Source organism: Chamaea fasciata, unplaced genomic scaffold (assembly GCF_029207755.1).
Source record: "Chamaea fasciata isolate MVZ Bird 193981 ecotype frontalis unplaced genomic scaffold, bChaFas1.0.hap1 SCAF_3, whole genome shotgun sequence".
NCBI classification, from domain to species: domain Eukaryota; kingdom Metazoa; phylum Chordata; class Aves; order Passeriformes; family Sylviidae; genus Chamaea; species Chamaea fasciata.
The window spans coordinates 64,796,213-64,822,067 of NW_027094088.1; the positions used below are offsets into that span (position 1 = coordinate 64,796,213).

The 25,855-nt window shown below is 41.1% G+C and overlaps 1 protein-coding gene across 1 annotated transcript in view; it reads left to right on the forward strand.

The window, feature by feature from the left end:
* Positions 1-7,806: 7,806 nt before the first annotated feature.
* Positions 7,807-25,855, forward strand: part of CEP85L (centrosomal protein 85 like) — a 107,211-nt gene continuing 89,162 nt past the window's right edge. Inside the window, exons 1-2 of the mRNA XM_066179339.1 lie at positions 7,807-7,871; positions 24,285-24,446. Of these exons, the coding sequence (XP_066035436.1) occupies positions 7,823-7,871; positions 24,285-24,446 (211 nt within the window). The 5' untranslated portion in view covers positions 7,807-7,822. The remainder of the gene's footprint in view (positions 7,872-24,284; positions 24,447-25,855) is intronic.

Sequence of the window (25,855 nt, forward strand, 5' to 3'; positions counted from 1 at the left end):
TCAATTTATCATTTTTAAAATTAGCTCCTGATTTCTACCTTAATATGATGCAACATAGATGGTTTTCTTGTGTTTTTAATCCAAATTTTGAGAGTTTATCCTTGCTGCAACCATCTTCAAACATGGAAGTGAAAGACAAGTATTTTCATGTATTTCAGGATACTTTATTATAGCTGTCTTCTTATTATTTGTTTCTTATTTTTCCTGTTCTATCTGTTAACTGCAGTGGCTATGCTAAGCAAAGATCTTGTCATGGTGACTGCTGGGGCTGTGTTCCAGCAGGGCCAACACCAGGAAAGGCTCAGTTAACACACTGTCAGTGTTGTCATTGAGCAAGGACTTCCATGAATGAACTGACTTCATGAAGCATTTGCTGGGGTAGTGTGCAGATGGGAGTCATGTGTATGACTGCCTTGTGCACTTCCTTAAAGCACTTTTGTTGCTCTCCATTTTGGCATCCTGACTACTTGTCATCTCCTGTTTCAGGTTGGGTTTTTTTGGGGTTTTTTTTGTAATTTTCACATTGGAAGCTTGTGCACAACGTTGTATTGGAAGGATGCAGCCAGATCCAGATTTTTAGTTGAGCTATTTATCTTTTCCTATTAAAGCATTTTGTTTGGGTCTTTCAAGCTTCTTACCTTGTGAACAGATGGCAATTACTTTTCCTTCAGAAGCCCTGGAGACATTCTCATGTTCTGGGTTGACCTTCTGACGCTTGGCTCAAAAGATAGTAAGACCAAGAACTAAGTGGTCAAAGTATAGAGCATACTTGTATCATACTGTCCTGCACTAACCAGAAAATTGCAACTGTGATTCTTCATTTTCATTTTAATTTAACCAGATATTCTTACTCATAATATTAGAATGTTACAGCAATGCACTACATGATGTGCAATTCTTAAACCGTGGGATTCCTACATGAGTGGGACTGTCCCCAACAATTCAAGCAGCAATACTGAAACTTCTATGCTTCTTTTACTCATATATATTGAAAGTTACATGCTCACTTAGGAGCATGATTTCTTGTTGTTTTCTAAGTGACCAAAGATCAGGTTACATGTTTATGCCTCCCAGATCAATTTGGTCACTTGTGTAATGTGTTAAAAGTAGAATGATCTTAGAGCCAAGCCAGAGCACCAAAGTTACTTTTAATAAACACTGTTGTCTGTGTTAATTTTAAGTCAAAAGCAAAACAGTCTAAGGATACTGTGGTGAATTCATACACATCATATACTAACTCTGAGGTCTCATAAAACAAATCTGATAGGCACTGTTGGTCAGCACAAACCAGCCCAATTTGTGCATTTCAGTCATTTTTTACCTTCTTGGGTAAAAAGGGTTTATATAAAAATGTGTGTTCTATATGCTTATTAGTTTACTGTGAGAAAGATACAAGGCACAAGACATAAGCAAATTATGCTTTACAGAGCCAGGCATATCAAAACCAGAGTGTTTTCTAAGGCTGCCTGTCCTGCACACCAGGCAGTTTCCCAGCAGTGCCATGGCTGAAGGCTGCTGGTCCTTAAGCGCTGCACAGGGAACAGGTTGATTCTAAGACAACTGCAGGGGTTGTGATTGGGGGGTATAGAAGTGCACAATTAAAATGGATTTTATTCTACCAGCATAGAATCGCTCATCATTTTAGTCATGGAATTTTCACTGCTGAGAAAAAAAAAAAAAAGTTTTGTAATAGTGATACATTATTCTAGCATATCATATGTAATGAATTATTGTAGAATCAATGTCAGTGAATTTGTAGAATAAAAGTCAATGGAGAAAAAAATGGGGTAGGGAACCTCATTAAGCTATAGTATTTATAGTTACAGCATGAAATAAATTTTTCCATCCGACTTTTACGTATGGGCATATGACAGTACTGAGCTGACTAAACTAAGCACTGGCATAACTCCATTGACTTTACTGAAATTTCATCCCTTTGCAGCAATATTGGGTTTGGCTCAAACACAAGAGACCAGACAATTTTCTGACTGGTAATGTTCATAGGTTATATTTTTTACTTGGAATAAACAAACAACATATTTCAGGCTATAAGCAGATAATGATGGCCACTTGGAAGAAATTTCCATTTTCAAGTATTCATACAACACTGCATTGCTGGCTGGTTGTGCTGTAGAGTGTTTGGCCTTCCTGTAACAGTTACTTATGATTTAAATTTCTGATTTACTGCAAAGTTATATAATTCATCGGGGATGTTTGTTGTGAAAGGAAAACAGAATTTTCTCCTTTCAACACTGAAGTGGAAAAAGGCCAGGAACCTGAACTACATGGTCTGATTCTTTGTTTCAGTGACTGCATACAAGGAGGTGCTTTTTGATTAACCTTTAAGGCAGGTAGGTTTAAACAGGTCAGGCTAAATGCTGGTTTTGTGCTTCTAATACAGCAGTTACTTCACATTTGAGGTGGAGTTTAACATACATAAAGAAGCTTCAAAAACTCTGCAAATTATTGTGAAGTGATATCATCCAGTTTTGGATGCATCATCCTTCTGAACTCATTCGTCTGAGTTCTCAAATCAAGTCTGCCTTGGAGTAAAATGCCCGCTATAAAAACTTGAGCATTGTCAGTTGTAGTGGGATCAAAACCCTGAACTGCAGCACTGCTGGTGCTTCCTGGGCTTCAGCAGAAGTTTTAGCACATAGAAACAATACAAAAAGTATCAGTGCTCCTGAAATCAGATAGTGTGTTCACAGAAAGTGAAGATGACTCAAGGGGGCTCAAGAACAAAAGAACTGGAGATTCTGTGAAAAAGTCATGCAGTGGAGCAAAAGAAACAATTTCTAAAAAATATTTTTTGTGAAAGCATAATGTCTTGCAAGGTAGCTAGATATGTTAGTGAGTCCAGGGGAAGAGGCTCCCTGGCTGTTCTGGTACAGGCACATAAACTTTATAGGAACCAAGCTTGGAGGCCTGGGAGAAGACCTGCCTCCAGCCTGTTCGTTTTAACATAGTCTCTCCATCTCCTCCCAAGCATTTATATTTCCTCTTCTTTTCTACTGCCTTTGGGAAGAAGGGAGGATGGAGGAAAGGGAAGATAGAATAGCAGAACTCAAAAAATTTCCCCTTGAGAAAAATATACCTGGGAAATTCCTGTTGATCTTCATAAGTCACTGGTTAGACATTACTGGATGCCACTCCTGCATTTGCTCTTCCTACACTATCTGAGTTGATAAAACAAAGTTGATTCAAATCTCTGTGACTTATCTTAAATTAATATTTTATACACATACACACAAAAAGATGAAAAATTCCTGACACCAAATGGTCTTTTAGCAATGATGTAAATAATTTCTCAGGTGAAAATCTGTCTCTGAAAGCTGGAACATTATGAAGAATCTGGAATTTCAGGATGTTGGTAATACACTATAGCCATGTTTATCAGTATGGTAACAGTGAGCTGCTTGGTTTGACTCTCCCCCATGGTGTAAGCTGTTAGCAAAAGCCCAGTGTAAAGCAGATTCAAACTGGTATCAGCTTGTGCTCTGTGAGACGTGTGCACTCTCATTTGCTTGTAGAAAAGGCAAAAATAAGAACATTGTATACATCATGTTATTTCACGATGCCTACTTTGCAGATACTAGACGACACAATTTATTCTTAATGCTGTGCAGGGCACTCTGTGTACTTTAACAAAACATTTCAGGCTTTTATAGGCCAACATGCCCCTACCAGCAGGTGTGCAGTTCCTTAGGTAAGATAATCTGTTCTTAATTATAGTGACTCCCAATACAGTTTAACATCTTGCTTTGCAACATACATAGGGTTTTTTGGAAAACAGGAGGAATTGTTCTAAGGCTTCTTAAAGACTGTTATGACTTTGCTAGGACTCAGTGTTCAACTGAAAAAGTTGTGGGTGGAGGGAAAGAATTGCTGTACTTAGTGAAGCAACTCAGCAACTGAAAATTTGTGATTTTAATTTCAAAGTAATTTACAATGTAGATATGCTTGCAGAAATACTGCTGTTGTTTTTTGATAGAAGGCATATATGCCAAATGCGTGCATTTTAATATTATTATATTTAATAGAGGAAATGGTCTGCATTGTCTTAGAACAATGTTCAGGTATTTGCCTTTGGGTTTTTTAAATAATATTTGAATTTTATTAAATGTGAAAGCAAGTGTGTAGAAGAAACATTGAACTTATTTCTGGCTTTAATCAAAGAAAATGCTGCTTTCACAGGTTATGCTTCAGCTTAACTCCACTTCAAGCATTATGTTTTTACTGAGGGGGAAAAAAAGGGATGTGATTTCTGAACCTGGAGACAGATCACAAACCATTGGATAAGACATGCTCCAACTGACCTTAGTGAGACGGCATCTGCCTAGCACCAGGCTTAAGCAGTTACTTTTTATTGCTGTTTTCCTCTGTTCATTCTGCCAAGAAGGTGGAGTTTGTGTCAGAAAAAAAAAAAAAAGAGGTGGGGAGAAGGCTTTTCAGACACTAAGAAATTGAGTCCATTCACTGTCTGCAGCATCACATTTCACAATAATTACCTGGGGATGCAGGCTGTTTCCACTTACAGTTTTATTCACGTGTAGGGTTACATGAGTTTCCCCTCATACTGTGCTGCTGTTTTCCATGCGTATCAGGACCTTGATACCCCTCTTGAGTGAGGCAGCACTGGAGGACAGATTGTCATGCTCCTAGTTCTTATCAACCCAAGAGATATAAGAGTTGACAAGCTTAGCAGTTGAACTGGATGATCTTAGAAGTCCTTCCAACCTTAATGACTCCTACTAGTAGAATGAGTTCTACTCTCATGCAAGTCACCTTAGTGTAGGTATGCTCCCTTGGGACAGGGGGACAAAGGCACAGGGAGTGGACCAGAGCCACTACTACCCACCCTATCTGCATGGTTGGGCCTTGCAAGTGGGACAACAGAGACTTAGGGTGTCCTCAGGGCCCACGACATTGCCAAGTTGATTTTCACACGAAAAGAGGGGATTGCTTCAGCAGCATTAAATGGCACAAGCTTTTTTTTTTTTTTTTCTTTTTTTTTTTTTTTTTTTTTTTTTTTTTTTCTTCCTTTTTTTTCAGGAGGTCCAGACCAGTCATCATAATTTTTCAAGAGATTTTTGAAAATCTAAAAGAAATACTGCTCCAGATCTAGAACTGTAAACAGAAGCAGACTGCAGCTGTAAAACATTGCTGGGTAAAGAATAAAGCATTAACAAGCTAGAATTCATTTATAGCGTAAAAGTACGGGCTTCAGTTTGGCCTGGATTCCAGACAGATACACTGTGGTCATTTGTAGTGAAAAAGCTTTACTAATTACATTCAGTTTCTATAAAAATAACTTAAAATCCAATCATAACAATGAAAGTGTCTCAGGTTTTGTTATCTGACTGCTTAAACTTAAGCACGGTTGTTTTTTTTTCTTTCTGCTCTGAGCAGTAGCACTGACAAAGCACAGATGTCCCAGTGGGGACACCTTGGAAGACACAGCCCTGTGGTCCGAGGGGATTCAGTCAGACTATCTGACTGTGTTCTGTCACCCTCATCTTGGCCTTTTTATCATTTTTTTTCTTCTGTGGTATTGTTCATGACTAGACAGGAGATACATAAGAAACTATAAAGCTTCTATGAACAGCAATACAAATTACATAAAACCACTGCAGTGAGATTTATTAGAAGAGAGAAGAACAGTTACCACACCTTTTCCAGGCATGTAGCTTTCTTGCAGTCATGATATGCCTCTGGATTCTTGCAGCTGCATTTCAGGACAAACTTCAGAGCTTAGCAGTCATGAGGCAATATTTCTTCTCGCCTGCAGCTACCTTCCCTGTCTTAAAATTCAGCTTCCTTACAGCTCACCACATCCTCCTGTAAACATGCTAAGTACTCAAGCTAATCCAACAAAATAGTATGCTACAATGTACACGCAGTCAAGTCCTTTAAAGAGGTCTTGAATTAAGCTATTGATGTGTTTCTTTGTCTTCAAAGTTTTGCAGTATACTTTAGCTTTTATTATTTCTTCTAATTTTCGTGTTCACCTCCCATGCATCTCTCTCACAAATATTCTTCAATATTGACGTTGCCTTCAGGGTTGAAGGCTGAACACTTTCACTGAGGTGGTGTCAACAAAAATGTAGCTCCTGCTTTGGTGTTCTGCTGTAAACCAGTGTTTGTGGCTTCTTGAAAATGCTTCTGACCTTTTATCATTCAAGGACTTCTAGCAACAGTCTGAAGGTTTTGACAGGATCTCCTGCAGTTTTACTACTTGGGGTTTTTATTCAGTGTTTGGTAACATTTAAAGTCTGTGTTTCTACAACTCTACCTACAGAACACCCACGGACACTCTGAAGTTAAGCTGCTGAGGAATGCACATCATGTCAGGTCTTTGGTGAGTGTGCAAGGGCTTTATGCAGATAAGAAAAAGATGAAATAACAACATGCAGCATTTCTACATGCTCAGTACTTCTGAGGCCTGTTTTACTGAGTACATTATGAATACCAAGCTGGGCATAAATAAAACATGACTTGTGCTGAAATAAAACGTTTTAAACTTTGCAAAGAGATAAAAGCTGTTCTGTGATCATCAGCTACTAATTAAAAATGCATTGGGTCAGCAGGAAATGTTGGAACACAATTTTATTTATTGATTGTAAATGTCTCCACACGAACACAGAACTGATCCTGTTTCACCTCACCTCCCTGAACTATCATGTCCATCATAATCTACAATGCTGTCTGAAGCACTGCGTTTCTTCTTTTGGTGGGTGTGCATTCTGTAATCTTAGTATGCCTATGCCGAAGTTAGAAGCTGTCCAAGTGCTTTCTCTCCTCTTTGTTTTTGTCTAATAATGTGGATTGCTGATTGAATCAGGGTCTTTTTCATAACGTAGGGACCATTTCCATGGGGACCACTGGGCTGCAGTTGCAAGCAACAGTAACAGGAAGGATGCTATTGCAGAATTATCTTTTGAAGTACATGGAGCAGACTCAAAGCAGAGGGGAGGGGATGCTCCTCTTACTGGGTTTGAATTATTGCTGACAGGAGCATTTTGTTCCCAGTCCTGTGGCTTAAACTTTTTGATGTTACTGTGGATCTTTTGGTGTAACTGATGGTTCAAACGGTTGTCAGGATTCCTCTTCATTTCCACAAACATAAAACAAACATAAGTAGGTGAAAATAGTGACTTTTTTATGAGCTGTAGTTACTAAAGTCTGCACTTACTGGTCTTGGGTATTTCCAATGCCGCAACTCTGAAGTCAGGCATTTCACTTTCTTTTTCCGCCTACCTTTACACCACGCTAAGTGCTGTCAGCTCAGTGCTTTCTGCAGCCCCTTCCCCGAGCCCAGGGTGAGCGGGCGGCGGATACGTGACCAAACCCGAGCCCCAAAACACCTCCGCGGCCCGGCCCGACCCGGGCCGTGCTGGGCCAGGCCGGGATGGCCCGGGCCCGTGCAGACGCGGCCCTCAGCGCAGCCCCTCGCCGCAGCTCGCCCCGTGGGCCGGGTTATGTAAGCGGCTCGTCCCCGAGCAGCAGCCGCCGCATCTGCGGCGCTCCCGCCCCTGTCCCCGCCCCGCTGCCAGCGCAGGAGAGGCAGGAGGCGGCGGCGGCAGCGCAATAGAGCAAGTTTTGTCTCCGGCGAGGGGCTGGCCGCGTCCCACCGCGCTCGGCAGCGCCGGCAGCATGGCCGCGGCGCCCCTGGGGCGGGCAGCAGCCCCCGCCGCGGCGGCGGCGCCCCGCTGAGCTCCCCGGGCAGCGGCAGCGGCAGCGGCCGCCTCCGCCGCCCATCCGGGCCGCCAGCCCTCCCGCCGGAGAGCGGCGGTCCCCCGGCCCGGCCCGGCGCGGCACCATGTGGGGCGGGCTGCACCCCCAGCCCGGCTTGCGCGGCTACAAGGCGGGTAAGGAGCGCTAAGGAGGGAAGGGGCTGGGGCGGGGGGGAGGCACAGGGGCCCGCGCCGCTTCCCCTCCCCCGGCTCGGCCCGGCCCGGCTCCCTCCCGGGTCCCCGCGGGGCCGCCGGAGGAAGCGGCTCCGTCCCCACGGCGCGGGAAGCGGCGCGGCCCCTGCCCCACGCCCGGCGCCCGGGAGGGGACGTGGCGCCCGGAGGGGGCGCGGGGGCCGGCCCGGGGCCGCTGGCGCCGAATCGGCCCCAGCCGGGGGCTCGGCGTTTCCTTAGCTGGACCTTGCAGCGGATGACAAAAGCTGAGCTTAACCTACATAATCCGTTTCCATGTTTTGGGCTTTCTCTTCCATCCCCGATTTATGTTGGTATACCCTTAAGCAGAGTCTGGAAGCGTGCTGCTCTTGGTGCTTTTTCGTTTTAAATTTAGACCGGAACAAATGGGTCGAGTCCTGGTGTGGTTTTTTTGGTTGTTGTTTTTTTTTTTTTTCCCCCCCCTTTTTTTTTTTTTTTTTTCTCCACCACTTTTCTGTTTCTGGATTAATTAGAGCCTAGTTCCTGCGGGCTGGCAGGGATGCGTTGTAATGTTAATGCTTGGAGTTAGGTTGTTCCAGGGGAAACACCTCTGTGCAATTGATGGGCTGACTTCCCCCGTCACCGCTGTCAAACTGGCAGAGCAAAACCTGTGAATTGGCTGCAGAGCCGTGTGAGCATTGCTTTTAGGCAGGTAAGGCAAGGTACCGGCTCTTTAGGATGCCTTTTCCAGGATTTGAAAATACTACCGGCTGTATCACCTGTCTTACTCTGGCAGGGCTTCTGCAAATATTTTGTCATGTTTTGATTTATTGAAGCAATTGATCACAAGCGGAGGTCTGTGGTTTGGCTCTGCCATTGCAAGTGCAAAGTAGTGCTGTTGGAGTAATTTCTCTCCTTCAGAAATTTGGATTTATGTTTTAATTTTGGGTTCGCAAAAGATGGCTGTGTAATGTGTATACAGTTAGCTGACATATTTAAATGGCGAGATTGTTTTGCTTAAGACTGACAGGGTTTTTTTTGCAAATACAAGAGCTGCTAAGACGTTCTCAGCAGCTGCCTGAATCTCTACAAGTAGGCTAATGTTCATCCCTATAAGGTGAAAGAAGGCATTGTTCTTTTTTTTTCTGTACTGTGATTAAGTTATGAATTTCTATGTATAGCATGTTTGCCTTGTTGAAGCATTTTTAAAAGTTATTTTGTGCTTCCTGCAAAAGAATGGTGCTACATTATCTTTGTACTACAGCTTGCAAAGATATTGGGTATTCTGAACAATAGGTATGGAGATTTCAGTTAATTTGATGGAAACTGCAGGAATTTAGGGTGTTTCAGTTCTTGATTATTGGTCTTTGGGACAGGAATATTAAAAGGTTATATCACCATGTGCTCTGACACTAACTTCAGACCATTATAAAGGTTGTTAGTGTTCATTTTTCATTTGTTTCAGAAAACATTTGATACATTGTTTTCTCTTTTGTTTGGGGTCAAGTAAAATGTTTTAGTACTGTGTTGAATTTATCAGCAATCCCAGTGAATTATTGGATTAAAAATTTGCTTTGCTTGTTTTTCAGAATTGTCTGTGAGATTTGAGAACAAATTTTGTGTATTGCTTCCAGTTTCTCCCCCATCCTTTTTTTTTTCTATTGAACTTGTATTAACCCTGATTATTTAAGTGTATGTTTCTCTGTAAGCAGTAGAAGTGTAAGGTAGCAGAACTGGTAGAAAAAAGATCTAATTTGAGATAAGATAAAGTAACAAAAAGTGGTGGTTAATTAGAAGGCAAGTAGGTAGAGGTTTAACCTTGAGGGATGATGTGTGCATTATGATTTCCATCAGAGGAGTGCCCTCCTTCATCTGTCCTACTGGGAAACATTTGAGAACCTGTTTTGTGTGGTTTGTAATCTGTCTGAAGATGTGGAAGTTAATTAGCTCCATGCAGGTATTTTTATTGAAGGAATGACAGCTACTAAGATCCTGTGCTATTGTTACTGCCGTGTTAGATTTTTATTTTTTTTCTGTAAGGAAGCTGTTCATGGGAAAAGAATTTTGTAGCAGAACAGTAGTGTCCTACTAGGAAGCAGGAGGTTAGGCACTTATTTCTTAAGCTGAAGGAAGCTTTCTTCTGTCAAGATGTGTTTAATACTAAAATGGCAGCTACTTGATGTAGGTTCTGATTGATGTGGGAATATAACAGTTAATAACTTGATAATTCTTGGTAAACCATATTTTCATACCGAAAAGCCTTCTATTTTGCTAGTTGTGCTTTAGTTATCTATGGATATGGATATTTAAAAGTCTTACTTTTGAAAATCATTGAAAATCATACAGTTGAAGATCATACAGTTTCCGTACAGAGTTAGATACTTACTGAACTATTCTATTTACACTGGGGAATTACCAGTTTTTTAGTAATAGCTGCAAATTAATTCTGGTTATCTTAAAATGTAACAGGCAAGGACACTTCTGGAGCATATTTAATTTGTGACCTTCAGTTTTATTCTTTCTTCTCATTTCCAAATATTTTGGTTCAATAGGAGTACCTTCTCTGAAAAAAAATATTGCTGTCTTGTTTGTATCCCACTGAGATTTTTTTATTTTGGATAGGTGCTTCTTGTATAATCAGTGAATTTAATGAGTTTGCTGCTCATGCAAAATAATTTCAGCTCCTTAAATCTTTTAGTCTTCTTGTACACATGACTGTTTATGAAACCCTTGCAGCATAGGTTGTACATCTATCAAGACTGCAGTTATGTGCTGTAGGGATTTAACTGCAGTGAAGGGCATACAGCATTTTAATCCCTTTGCTTGTTTATCTAGACCAGCCTTTGAAATGCACACTTAGTTAATAACTCTTTTAAGACTATGAAAGTGCTCATCTGGATGTGGTTAGGCCATGTGTGTCCAACAGATGCCTGTGGAAAGTGAAACAAGCACTCTTTGAAATGAACTAACACATATTTATTACTTTTAGTAAACTGTGCCACCTCTAGTCAAGCTTCTTTCCACTGCCCATTATTGCCTGTTGGTAATACTGGTCATCAAAAGGATTTTATTGACACTCCCTAAAAATAGTACCTTGCACCCTTCTGCTCATGGAGCCCTGGCAGTGTGATTTGCCCTGAGTTTCTTGTACTTGAGCCTCACTGGCAGCGTGACACAAGTGGGTCTGAAAGATTATTTAATTATGTCACAAGCAAAATGTCAGCAGCAATAAGGTCCCAACACATTGTAAAGCCTGTGGGGCACTGCCTTCTAGGGGTACACACGGGCTTCACAGTCAGCCAGGCTTCCTGTGGGCTTCCTAACTCAGCCAGGGTGGGGAGGATGGGGCTGATGTCACTCTTTTTCATCCTTTGAGGTGGAGGAAGAGAAGAAGTCCGGTGGTTTTGTTTCTGTAACAAGTTTTCTTGCTCTGCTGTTGGAGATGTGCAGCCAGGGATGGTACAGCTTTGGAAGTATCGTGAAAAAAGCAGGTTTATCTTTACAGGCTAGGCAAGGCAATGTATGGTGAGTTAGTCCAAGCGTAGATTTCAAATTGGTTACCAGTTATAAGTGTATAAATGTATTTGTGTGTGGTGCATTGTAAAGGTTGTTCACCCGAACTTAAAAATATAATGTTCCAGCTGCAAGACAGGCTGCTAGAATGGCCTCTGCTGTCTTTCACAGATCACTGTGGGGGTCAAATGACATTCTGTGTTTGAGTGATGGTGAACAGGAGCTACTTACTTCCCTTCAAAAACGACGCCTTTTTTTTTTTCCTCCCTCCAGGCAACTCACTTTTATGGATATAGCATCCACTCTTTCAATGTATGCAGTACACTTATGTCTTAATTGCTTGGCAAGAGAAGAATGATGGATGTAAGGGTGTATTATAGTGTTGGGTTTGGAGGTTAGCAGTTATTCTGATCTCCTATGTGTTACACTTCAACTTACTGAATACAGACTTGTAGTTGCAGCAATTCTTTGCTTTTAAAATTTTAATTAAAGGAAGTAGTTATTATTGTAATCATTTTGGGAATAATGCATTTGTTTTAAGGAGTTTTACGGAATAAATATGTAGTAAAAAGCAGCCTGAGCCATTCTGTCTGCCCTAGGGGGAGGTGGTGAAGGAAGTGCTTGTAGGAAAATAGTACCTGTAGATTGTCCAGATAAAGTCTAGAATTTATGTCAATCAAATATTGATTTTTACAGTGCAAATTTATTTATACTAAGACTTTAGCCAGGCACTTAATACTTGTTAAAGAACCTGTGTGTTTCAAAATACGATGCATAGTGGTAAGAATAGCTGAAAGCCTCCTAAATTGCATTACTTGAGGTTGTAGCCAGAGGTGGTCATCTACCACTGTTGAAAGCAAAGCTTGTTTGTTGTAGACACGTTAGTTAAGGAGAAGAAATAGTACTATTCTTGTTCAATATCAACTGCTCTGTCTTCTGTACTCTTTGGATGCTTGTTTTTAGCATACAACTTGCCTGTGGTTTAATAGTTAGAGAGTTAAACTAATTGTCATTTCCTGTGCTGGTGGTTCTTTGGCTGAAAAAGTGCTGACTTGGTTGTAGTTGTCAGTAATCGCATGGGTGGCCAAATGTGTCTTAGAATTGTACACTGACAATGAAACAGTCTCATTGTGGTTGTGATTAGCTTTAAAACACATTCAGACCTATTCACCGTGATTCAAAAAGTGCCTTTCTTACTGGCTTTTGCCACGGGTTAGCCTTGGCTCACTACTCAGCTGCTTGCTGCTCCCAATCCTCAGTGAGACAGGAGAGAAAATAGGATGGAAAAGCTCGTATTGAGATGAAGACAGGGAGATTGCTTGCCAGCTGCTGTCGCAGGCAGAACAGACTTCTTGGCCGTGGTGTCAGTCCATGTCGACTCCTCTTCCCACTCCTTCCTTGTGCTATTGCCCTGCTCCAGCCTGGTCTCTCCAGGATCTTACAGGGTACCTCTGCTCTGGGCTCCTGCTGCTCCTCTGCTTCTGCTCTTCCCTCTGGGTTCGCAGGGCTGTTTCTCACACTCCTATTTTCTCTCACTCGTTGCTCGTGGGGAGTGTTTTGCTCTTTGTGAGCAAATGCTTTCCCCGAGGCACTGCCGTGGCGGTGGGGCTCAGCTGAACCCTGCTGCGGCTGCCTTGGAGCTGTCTGGAGCTGGCTGTGGCCATTGCCTGGCAGCGCCGGATGCTCCTCACTCAGGCCTCCCTGCAGCCACTGTCGCCGTCTGGGCAGCTGCATTCCATAAAACTTCTTCAGGAGGAAGCCGTTATAGTTTGATATTTCTTTTCTGGAATAATATTAAATATAGTGTCCTGAAGTTTATTCCTGCCAATACTGAGGGAAGGTGTACTGAAGTATATAGTAAGTTCTAGCTCCTGCCTTAGTCTCCTACAAGAAGTTTCTTCCTGTCTTGGGAAGTTGAGGAGGCACTAAATGTGGCCTGTGGGATGCTGCAGAGGCCTGGAGGTGGATGGCTGAAGAAGAGGAGGAGAACTTGCAGCAGGGAATAACTCATGTAAATATGCTCACAAGTGTGTTAGTCCTGACACATCATCCCTCATATTCCCAGAAACTGCTGACCCTGTGGAATTGCCCCTGAGGATGCTGGCTGTCCCTGAGCACTGTGCTCCACAGCATCTGGCTTGGTTGCCTGAGTGCGAACATCCTATTGATTGCACAGCCACGCTCAAATGACCTATTTCTCTGCAGCCGGCCGTGCTGTAAATGACACTGCATCTTTCTGTTCCCCATTCCCCAGGGATCTCTGCTGTTTTTTGAGATTCAAAAGGCCCATCTGTAAAAGGAGTCAGACACACAAAGAAAAGAGGCTGAGTTTTGAGAATTTTTTATTCTTTTTTTCTTTAAAGGTGTGATAGTCTGTGAAATGTGGGAAAACATGGCAGGTAAGCTCTTTTTGCCTGAAGGGGTGTGTATGCAGGTGGATTGCAGGGCATGAATTCATTTTACAGCTGAAATAATCTAGTGGGTAGTTGCTCCCACCTTTCTGTGTACTTCAACCTGTATGCTTCCCATGTGCCCACTCTAGCACTTGCTCAACCTCACAGCAAACTAGCTGGGGAAGCTGGACCAGGAAAATACTGAAGTTAAATACTGAATGAAGGATTTATCGTTGCCTGACCCTGGTGTCAGGCATCTGACAGGAAATCTGTCTGTTTCACTGCAGGAAGCATCTATCCTGATGTCTGGCAGGTGTGGGATATTTAGAGTCAAATAGACTGGTGGACAGTGGGAATCTCCCAGCACCACTGCTGCAGATTATATCAGGAAGTATTTAGTTAATCCCCAGACTTACCAGGAAGGTCAAGGAAGGTTAAGTGAAGATCAAGAAAAAGTGACATTAATTCCATTGGACAGTGTAACTTCCACCAATTAGTGGACTCACGGGTTTAAGCAACTCCAGAATAATGGATAATGACTGAAGAGGTGGTAGGAGACTCTCAGTATTGCTGAGGAAGGGCAGTGCACTTCGAGTCAAGTAAAGGTTTTAACTACCTCTTCCCTAAATACCTGAAGTAGCAAATTAGCAAAATGCAATAAAAAAAAAAAAAAAAGATGCTTTCAGCTTTCTGATATGTTAGAGACGTGGTGTGGTATTCAGACGAGAAACATTCTTGAATGATCCTGGAGTCAGATCTGAGATTCCTTATAAGGTATCCTTATGTTTTTAATGTTTTATGTTTTACTCCTTTCCTAGCATAGTTTCCAGATAGTGTGGATAGCTGCAACTTTTTTGAATGTTTCAGAACAAATTAACCTTTTTTTTTTTTTCCCAAGCCTGTCTTTCTTATAAATGTGGTGTCTTCTCTCCCGAATGTTTACCTTCAACATTTAGACCTTTTGGCAATTCTCAGTGTCTCTGGGGGCATTCTTAGAGTTGAGAATTAATGCTTTGTACAAAAGTTCAGTGGCTAACACTGTTCAAAGACCTGGTGGTTCTGCGGGTAATAAGAAAACAAAGTATGAAATGTAGTGACCTAAATAAAAGCACGAAAAGACTTTGGAAATACCATTGCTCAAAACTTCGTAATTTTTGCTACTTACTAAAACCAAAGCTAACAGTTGCAGTCTTAAATCCTTTCTGTTCTCTTCATCATCTGAAATTACCAAACTGATTGAACAAAGGCTTTTGTGTGGTTGGTAGAATTATTGTAATGTAAAGCTTTACATTGAAAGTGATTGTAGTTGTGAAGACAGAAACACTAGAAGAGCTGGTTTTGACTGAAAGTATCCAGAATAGACTAGATGGTGTATTTTGGGAAGGACTTTTTTTTAAACTACTACTTTTCAATTTCCAGAGTATTGTCCTTCCTTATATTGAATAGGTGTGAGGAAGCTGTAAAGCTAAGTGTGGGGAAAAGTTATGCTCTGTGACATGGGCACTGGAGTTTTGTAAGGAAAATTTCCTCGTGTTTAACATGAAGACAGAATTTCATCCTTTCCACTGAAATGTAGCAATGTGGGAACTCCTTGCATCGTTCTGTTACTCCTTGCATACTTTTGTTAGCATGCACTAAACCCATAGCCTGGAGGCTCAGTTTTCTGATACTTGCACATCAAAGTAGGTCCTGTTGTGTTTATAATGCACGTTAGACCTCTTTAACAGTCCTAAGATTTTTTTCCTTCATTTTTCATACTTGAGCAAAATATTTCAGTGAAATTTTATTTTGGGGGAGTTTCTGTCTTCTCCATTTATTTTAGTGTCAAGGATATCTTTAGAACTGATATTTGACTACAAAAAGGTGAGAAATTATACACTTTTCTTTTTTAAAGTAAGACTATCAGACTCTTATTTCTTCCACTTTGCTAAGTGTGGGAGCTACTTAAAGCCATTTAGTATTTCTTGACTCGTTTTAGGAGTTAGGATTACTTCACTTTTCCCCACGCACAGAGGAGATTGAATTAAGCCTTTAAACAGAGAGAGAGAGAGAACACAAAGGTAGTTCTGTAAGAAAAATGTTAGCATGACAAACTGCTTGGAGAACAGCTTACCTGGTTTTGAATACCAATAAAGCTAAGCTGTAAGAAGGGGTGAAACAGATGATAACCTGTGGTCATTACATTTTTTTTGATAGGAGAATTCAGCTGATCAACAAGCACACAGCTTTTTTTAACAGACCCTAAGAACTGACTGCATGTCCTGAGGGCTTGCTGTTCAAAGTTTATATTAACTTTAAGCATAACTTAATGTGTTTCTTTTCCTTGGTGTTCTCCTCTTCATACTGCAGTTGATGAACTTTTCAAGTTTAAAAGGTAGCCTTCTCCTCTGTAGTTGCTATATGGAAGTGAATGGAAACTAGGAATATAATTCTGTGTTTCCATGGGGTGAATAGTGCATTGAGTCCAAAAACAAAGAGGCAAGCCAACATAGCAGGCATGAGGTAATAGTTGTAGTCTGTGTGCCAAACATGAAATAAGAAACATCTGCAGTTTGTATTTTGAAGTTCTGTTTTATGCAAATGTTCTATCTGGAAGCAGAAAACTCACAGGAGTGCCATCAACAACTGGGCTTGAGTTTTTGGTCTTGCTCCTATCTGTGATGAAATGAAAGCAAACCTTTCTTTCCTGTCAAGGTTGGAATTTAATCATTGGTTTGATGCTAGATAACTACAGCTAAATGCTGTCTGTGTATGAATTATAAAGTGTGTTATGAATTTGTGTTTGGTTTACATTCTTTCTAGAGTAGAAGTCAGGGAAGGCAAAGCCCAATATTAAATACTTGTGTAGTTTTAAGGATTTTGCCACCTTTTCAGTGAACAGCTGAACACAGCTCTCTGCTAGCTGAACGAATTTTGTTCTCCTCAATGAAGGCAGGCAGAGATTTATGCCTATCTCGCTCCAGTTTAGAGTCTGTCTCCATGTGCAGTTTGGCAGTAGGATAAACCTGGTTGCTGCTGAGCATCAGATCTATATGTTCCCACTCCCTCTGTGGCACTGCTTTTGTCTGACCCATTGCTGAACAAGCTTAGAAAGTCAAATTAGCAGATAACCTTTTCCATACGTGAGGACAGTTTGTTCCTGAGCCACTTTCTGTAGGCTCTGGGGTGGCAGGGCTTATGCTGGGGGGGCAGGACGAGTGTGTGTCTCGACAGGGTGAGCAGCCTTTGTGCAGCAGCTGACCAGTAGATCCAATTAGCTCTGATGTCAAACAGCCTTCCCAACTCACACCCATTTTAGCCAGAGGCATAAGCTGGCCAGTTGGACTCTTTGATGGAAAGACAGAGCTGTTCACCTCTTACTTTCTGTAGACTCTGTTGGGGAGGGGTTATAGAGAGCAAGCTACCTGACTGTCATTAAACTGCCATGGCAAGATTCTCAGAAGCTCATCTGTCCAATTGACTTATTTATTATTTTTAGTTGCCATTGTTCCTTTAAATTGCATACTCTCCTGCATGGGATACTTTGTAGCTGGTTGTTGTACAGTCCTGTGCACATTTGTAAAGTCATAAAAGTCAGACCTTGTGAAGGTTCACTCTGAAATACTGTTTTGCATAGAAGACAAAAGTTTTATAGTTGTAATTATCTATGATGAGAGATTGTACATTTAGCCACTTCTGTGGGGGAAAACCCCCCCAAACTGTTTAACCTTTATTAGGGAATTAGAGAGGCAAAAGAAGCTGGAGGTGTGGTTCACAGTCTACTTAAAATTTAGCTCTTGGGAAACTGAAGTTTATGTTCCTTAAAATATGACCATAGCCTTTTTTTTTGTAAAGGCAGTTTTGATACTGCCAGTCAGGTGTATGTGTACTTTGAGGACTGTATTTTGAGTATTTTCTTCTTAAGGTTTCTTTCTTCTATTTTAATTTTTTTCCTCTACTCTTTTATGTTTTTCTCTCTCTTGTAGTTGAATTCTTTTGCACATTAATAATACAGAGGACGGGCATAAGCCTTTGTATACTGAGCATCTTATCAGCCTCTACAAGTAAAAATATCAGTAAAAAGGCCTCTCTCAATATTCTTCTGTTTAAACTCTCACATTCCTAGTTTTCTTTCCCTACTTCCCTCTATATCTGTACATTTTTATCTTTCTTCATGCTTAGAATTGTTCTAATCAGTCTGTAACTGGAAAACTGTGAGAACTTAGTTAAATAGCTTGCAGGCTCTGTCAAGACAGCACACTAATAAAGGATATGAGTCCTTAGGATGAATCATACTTTAGCTCTCTGACACTGTAAAGTACTTTTGAGAAACTGAAATGTAAAAATTGCATAGTTCAGGCTGTCATTTCATCCCACTTTACCCTGTGTCTTATTGCACTTTGATTAAACTGCATCATCCACCTACTCTCAGCTGCATTCGTATGTGAGGAGGGACTAGGACCTTCTGGTTTCTTAGTTCATGGCCAGCTGGTAGAGCTGTGAGTTTCCACCACCTCCAGAGCGTTTGTAAAAAAAAAAGGGATCCTGAAACTGTCATCTGGCCACCTTCCCTGAAAGCATTAGAAATCTCTCTTTCCAATGTTCTGTTCACCCTGGAGGAGAAAAGCCTGCATTGTAGACCTGGAACCTGTTTTGGACATTTGTATTAAAAAAAGTTGCAATTTGTTTTGCAGAAGGACCATGGAGATGAAGTGCACCTAGGTAGTATGTGTCTAGGAGGTTAGGGTTGGGATGACATTTTTTAAGCTTTTTTTTTTTTTTAATAATTTATGAAGTAGTTATTTATTGAATTAAGGGGTGGGTTTTTTGCCTATGTCTGGAAGGAACATTGCCGTGATCTTTTTATTGTGTCAGGGATCAGATTAAATGACTGCGCTAACTATTGGCTTCACCTTAGATTGAGGGAGGCTGCTGTCACACCATTCTATTGCTAGCTTTTTTTAAAGCCCTATATAAATGTGTTAAAGTATGACATCTGCTCTTTTGAAAGGCTTTTTAGCATTTTGGGTTCCCCTGCCTCCATTGCCTTTTCTCACTGTGTTGTCTTTTCAGCAGTTAAAAAATGTAGAATATTATTTGTGAAGGTTTGTTGTGCGTGAAACACACCCAAGAGTGAGATTTTCTTTAATCTTGTGGCAGTAATGATCTTGCGGGCATGATGAGTAAACAAACATTTTCCAACCAAAGTAAGCTTTTTTTCCTACAATACAGCAACTGTATCATTGAGAGACCATTTGTGGGTTTGTTTGTAGACTTTTGCTTTTGAAAAGATGGGTGCCTATGCAGCCCTATGGGACAGAAGAGGGAGCAAAAGAGAGGCTATGACACCTTAAGGATCTTACTGAGAACTTATTAAGAAGGGAGGTGTGTGTAGGAGATGCAACCGGGGTAAGTTCAGCAATGTCAGGGGATTATATGAGTGGGTGTGTGTGAACTGGGTTGAAGGTGGGTTGACTTCTTTCAAAATACTGTCATGTGATCTTTGTGCATAATTAGCCGTGTTTTGGGTAAAGGTACAGATGGTGAGGGTAAACTAATTAACTGTGGCAGTGTCTTTGGGCTGAATGCTGACTCTGTTTCCTTGAAAGGGCTTCAGGCAGACTTCAGTGCCATCCTGGCATGAAATACGATTGTACAGCCTGGTCACATCCATGATGACTAGAATGAGCTTCGCATAGTTAGTTTTGATAGTACCGTAGAGAGATCTTCTTCAGAATCCTTTGACTGTATAAATTTGCACTGGCTGTCATGGGTGATTCACTTCTGGTCACAATCCATGTCAGTCACAGTGTGGAACAGAAAAATCAGTGTTCTTAGTTCAGGATGTATCTGCTGTGAAACCCAGTTGCGTCTTTTGCTGTTGCTTTCCATTTAATGTCTAGGTAAAGTAACAGTATCATTGCTGTCGCTTAAAATTATAACCTTTACATTGAAGCATGTTAGAGGTATTTTAAGAACCAAATGTAAAAACAGTGATGTTATTATTTAGTGTATGTACATCATAGGAGATCGATGCATGCCACTGAAATTAGGTGTGGTAATTATCCAGAATTAACTGAGAGTCTTTCTGACAGCAATGGATGACAGCATTCTGTAAGACACAGAAAAAGATGGATGTTTTTGTGGAGTGAAATTTCAACAACTGTTCCCTTTTAATAAATAATCTACTTCCTGCCCTTTATATACTTAGTTGTAAAGGGATCTGTTTTAAATGCCTAGGCTGGAAACAGAGGACTATATTGGTATATTTAACTGACCAAATTTCAGGAGGCATTCAACTGTGTAAACAAGGCTTCTTTTGAGATTTTTTTGTGATCATACACGTATTTTGTCATGCGTGTTGGAAATTACAGCCCGGTAGGATGACACTACTTTTTTATCTTCTAGTGAATTCTATGAAAGGCAGATTTTTCTAAGCCAGTAAAGAATTATAATAGACAGATGCTAATATACAATTCAGCAGCACAAATACTGATTAGAAATTTTTACTTGCTTTTCCTACCCCACTGTCTTTTGGGCAGATGGATGCTGGCTGTTGACTGGCAGGTTTGAGATGATAGTGGCAGGGTGAGGCAGGTGTGCTGGCTGAGCAGTGTGGGGACTCCTGTGTATCTTCCCCCTTTACACTTGGTTCTTTCAGTGTAGGCTGTTTGCTTTATGAAGGATCATGCATTTGCAGAAAGCTGTCCAAAAAGGAGATGGGGAGCATAGAATGAGGTGCATAGCAGTTGGGGATTCCTCAGGGCTGGGCTCAAAACTAAGTTTCAAATAAAGAAATATATGAATTTTTAAATAATGTCTTGGACTAATGCGGTCTCTAAGATCCTATTTTATGTGTTCCTTAGTGTTCAGGCTTAATGTTTGGGTTTGTTTCTACTATCTTGGTATTTGTATTTGGCTGTTTATCATACAGCTTTTCAAAGCTGATTGAACTCACTTTCTCATGCAGACACTTATATATTTGTAATGGCCTTCTATGAAATAGAATCTCCATTAAATCTGCAAGGTAACACAATTGTGTGGATGTAACATGAAACATAAAAAAACTGTAGGCTCCTGGATTATGTCATTATCTATTCTTTTTAGAAAAAAAAAAAAAGGAGTATGCTTTATGTCAGGGGGTCAAAGAGAAAGCATTTCTTGAAGTGATCATGTGCAATAATGTTCTGTTGACATGTCTAAAATAGGTTAAAACCCACATACTGTTTACCTACTAAAAATAAAACCAAGTGTCTTTCTTGGGACATACCCCTTTTAAATGTAGAGGCTTTTCCTCAACAGTAGAAATCCAGTGAAAAAAGGCTGTTCCACCTCAGCCCATGTCTCCACCTCTGTGTACAGAATGGCTGTAAGGAAAAGGCATGGTCTTGGTGATGGCACTGTGGGTGCACTCCTGCTGCTGTGCACAGCCAGCTGTGCATCCCAGGGGACGTGAGAGGGGAGTGCCTGAGTGAAGAGACCATTCTGGAGCCCAGAGCACTGTGCAGATAGACTTGTGTATTTCCCTGGAAAGCCAGATGGGATCTGGCTGGCCTGTGTTGAGTCAAAGCTTGGAAAGTCTTGCTGGCCTCATGCTGGTCTGTGTGTAGCACTTACCTCTTCAGGCCTACCAGCTCAAGGATCAGCCTTCATGGGTTAACTTGGTGATGCTGAACTGCCCTTGGGTGCAAAAGTCCTCCAGAAAGCTTTAATTCTGTGATGTGCCAGCCTGTGCTCCTGGACTTGTGCTTCAGCACACCACCTGGACTTGGTGTGTCCCCAGGCTGTCTGTGTGTAGGTGTAAAACTGACAATAGATCATAGCAGGGTGTTCTGTGGTGCCTGTTATTTTCTCTGCTTACAGTACCTGTGGAGATCCTGATGGGAATGACTGTCTGCCCCCTCTAGTATGTTAACCCTGTTTGTGAACCGAGTCTAGTTGCACTGGGTTGTTGCATCTTTTGGAGTATATTGCAACAGTATGTTTGGAACATGAGAGACTCTTGAGATGCTTGGAAAATTTTCTTGGAATGGAAGTCGGTAAAATGCTGGAAGAACCAGAGTGGTTGTGGAATCTGTGTCCTTGGAGGTGTTCAAGACTCAGCTGGATGGGACCCTGAGTAGTCTGATTTAATTATCTTGCTTTCAGTTGAAGGTTAGAGTAGTGACTTCTGGAGGTCCTTTCTTAAGTTACTCTCATTGGTATTTTTAGCTTTTATTCTTCAAAGTTCCACCAGAATGAAAAGTGCCCTTTTGGGGATTTGTGTATGGATGGTTGTAGGTTCATAGGCTGAGCATTTGTCTAACCAAGAGATCTAAAGGGCCTGACACGTAATGCTGTGTTAATGCTACCACTACTCCATAATGACTCAGCTGCTGCATTTCTTTCAGCACCTGTGTAACACCATAAAAGCTGAAATGTCACCAGAGTGGTATAGTGGAAAATAGCATAATAAAGGGTGAATCAATCTAAATTTTTTTTCTATAAATGTATTTTAAATGTCTCCTAAATCAGAACTGTCTCTGATTTAATTAGCTTGGCCTTCCGTAAGTCAGTTTTACTCTTGCTGGAATAGCTAGATGCAGCTTGAGAGGAATGAAGTGGAATTCTTGTGAAAAGTAGCCCTGTCCAGAGGGAGGGGTGGTAAAATTATGGTTCCCAAAGCAGCCAGAGTATTAGTGAAAAATGTGCTGGATGGTAGGAGGGGAGAAATGTCCCAGTTTCCCACTAGCTGTATGCAAAACTGTCACACTTGAGTACATTAGATGATGACTGGGAGGGTGATCTGAAGGATGACACCTGGAGTGGTACTCCATTGGTATCTTGGCTAGGACCCCTTCACAGGGTGTGACTGGTGAGCCATGGGCACCTGCGTTCATGTCTGGCTCCTCTGGTCTTCCCCCTCACCCTTGGACTTGAAAGATACTCACTGGAATAGTTAGAGACTTCTGTAAAGGAAGTAAGTTTAAGGAAGAGAAGGAAATACATTGCACAAGGTATGGCTGAAGTAGAATGAAGGGGAAGGAGAAATGGGTGATTTTGAATTACGGGGAGAAAAGGCAAATGTGCTAAAGGGAAGAAGAGGCAGTAATCTCAATGGAGAATGAAGTTGGGCAAATGTGATGGTCAGGCATATTTAAGGCCTTCAAGAACCTACCTACAAAAAAGAGTGTTTTAGATGTCATGTTACAGTTCAACAGTGCATGCCATAAGGAATTTACTTTGTAACTAAGTACTTACTATGTTCTTCAATTTTCAAGTGGCTTGGCAAGCAGCTGTTACCACTCTGGCTACTGGGTCTAGTGATTTGGCTGCTATATGGGAACCATGTATGTGTTCATGTATGTGGGAGATGGGGTTATATATGTACTCACATACTTAATTTTTTGCATTGTTTTCTGAACTATTTAATTTGCTGGGAAAAAAGTACAGTTGGAAATAGCAGATGTCATTGCAGAGGCCAATTGCTGTTAAAACTTCAGATGGACACTACTGAAAGCGTTCAAATGATCTAAAAATAATGTCATGTAGCATAAGAGACATTATATGTGAACTGATACTTCTTCATGAGTCATTTCCTGCTGAAAGTGCTATACAAAGCTAAGTGCTAGAGGGGGAGTATGTATGTGATTATATATAAATGAAGAGCGGCCGTGCTTTTTTCCACGGTTCTTTATGTGCCTGTGCTGGTTCAGAGTGAGTGTGGTGATCAGTATTCTGCATTTAAACAATGCTGAGATTTAGATACTGGCTATAGGAAATTGTAATGGTCTTCTGGGATTGTACTCTGTGATGAATTTTCCCCTGAGGTTGACTGTGAGAGTATGTGGCCTACTTTAAAAACTCCTTGAACAGAGGAACTAGTTCCTGCTCTGAATTGTGTTTTAAAATGTAATATTTTAATGATTATTTAAATTAAAAAATAACCAAAATGAAACAAACCACTAGATGGATACATATCTCCCAAGGGCAGCTTGTGTGCAGCTACATAAGGAATTACTTCAGATATTTGTGTTGACGATTTCATTTCTGGCTTTATCACCTAGGTCTTGTGGTTTATGCACAGTAGAAAAGGACTGTTTCTCAGTGGCCAAATCTTCAACTGGTTTTGGTCTTAAAATTAATTAATTGCTTTGTATTTGAATACCTGCAATGCGAAATTCTGCTGTGAGTTGAGAGTCAGATCTAGGATAGGAATTGTATGGTAAGTGCCTTGTTAAGGAGTGCAAGAAAAGTTTAAGGATCACGTTTCTAAATAGTTAAAAATACATGTGTTGGAATTCTGGGGAAGCTTTCATCCAGCAAAAGGATTTTAATTAACAAAAAACCAAAAACAAACAAACAAACAAAAAAAACCCACAAAAACAAAAAAAACCCCCTCCAAGACACATACATAGTCTGGCTCAAGTTTTATCTATGAAACATAGGATTTAGTTTTCATCTTGACAGATGTTTTGTTGCTGACTTTTGTATTGTATCTCTAATGACAGACTTCTCACTTTCTTTTTCATAGGCTCAGATTATTCTTCAGTGGGATGGTTACCTGGTACTGAATCCCTGTGGCAGTCCTCAACGATTTCACCAAGTAGTCAAAACAATCCTGTGAGAAGACACAGCATAGCTTCTGACAGCGGGGACACTGGGATTGGTACCTCCTGTTCTGACAGCGTGGAAGGTGAGTTGACACTGCTAAGTTTTGTATGTTTCTGAAGGAGAAACAATCCAAAACGTTTCAAAGATGTTTTTCATAAGGTAACCATGCTTTTGCAAAGCGGTTGAGTGCATGCAGTTTCCTTGCTGGAGCCGAGTAATTGTTTTGGTGAGGGTTGATTAGTTTAGTTCCACATGAGTTGTGTGCATTAACTTGCATATCTGCCACAAAAGGGGTGCTTGTGTTACATGTTTGGATAATTGCAGTTGCAGGAAGTGCCAGATCTGTACAGAGGAGTAATGTCCTGTACTACAGCACTTGATAAACAAGTGGGAAAAAGCAGAAACTTTTGAGGGAGTTGATAAAAGGACAATGCTTTCTGGTATTCATTGTGTGTGTCACATAGTGTGTGTCAACAAGGAAAATTTGGTCATCGTGCCCTGAGGAAAGCATTGTTTTCTCATCCCCAGTTTTGGTGGGAAGGAATTTGCATTTTATTGCATGGCATTTGACACATAGTCAGTGAGAAGAATCAACAGTATCTAAAGATTGTCAGAATTTACTTTGGATTAAATCATGATTAGTCAAAGGTGATCTTATCAGGGTGGGTTACAGCCTCTACAGTGGCAGTGTTTCCATAACATTGTCACCCTCCCTATGCTACCTGTCACTGGAATTAAGCTGGAATGAGAGAGAACTAGGCTGTAGTAAGACTTGAGGTTTCCTTCTTGCATTGACTTATTTCCCAGTAAGATTGTCGAGACAGATAACGAATGACAGCAGGACTGCGATATACTTTTCTCCAGCATCTTTCTATGTCTGATAAATTTTGCAAAAGGGGTAGCTGGAATGAGGAAGAACAGGAAGAATTGGTCGAAGTGAAGGAAGGAATGCGGAATTGGTGTAAGACAGAAGTCTCTGTGGAGGGCTGAGCATTCCTGAGGAGAGGTCCAAATGCTTCAGTTAAGTCTGTCAGGCCTCTTTTGCACACGAGAAAATCCTTTCCACCCTCTTTCTGTTGCATCTGTCAGCTCCTAACTTGCTTTCTGCTTCCTTTCATTTGTAAACAGTTGTTGGCTTTGGCGAAATAAAGGTTTTGCTCAGATATTCAAATTATTTCGTGTAAAACTGAAATAGTAAATGGTTATTAATGCAGAAGTTGTTTGTTTGTTTTTTTTTTTTCTCAAGAGATATAGGGGGGGATAAAGCACTCTCATGGTGTGTATTTATATATAGATTAAATCACTCCCAGCCAAATGCTACACAGCAGTATTTTGAGACACAGCATTTGAATTAATACCATGCCCTCCCCTCCCCCCTTTTGAGGGCTTCCCCATTTGAGCGGTGGGATGAAGGAAAGGAAATGAAACAGCAGCTCCTCATCAGATGTTCTGTTCTCCTCTGTAGGCAAAGAGAATAATCTGTTCAGGGCT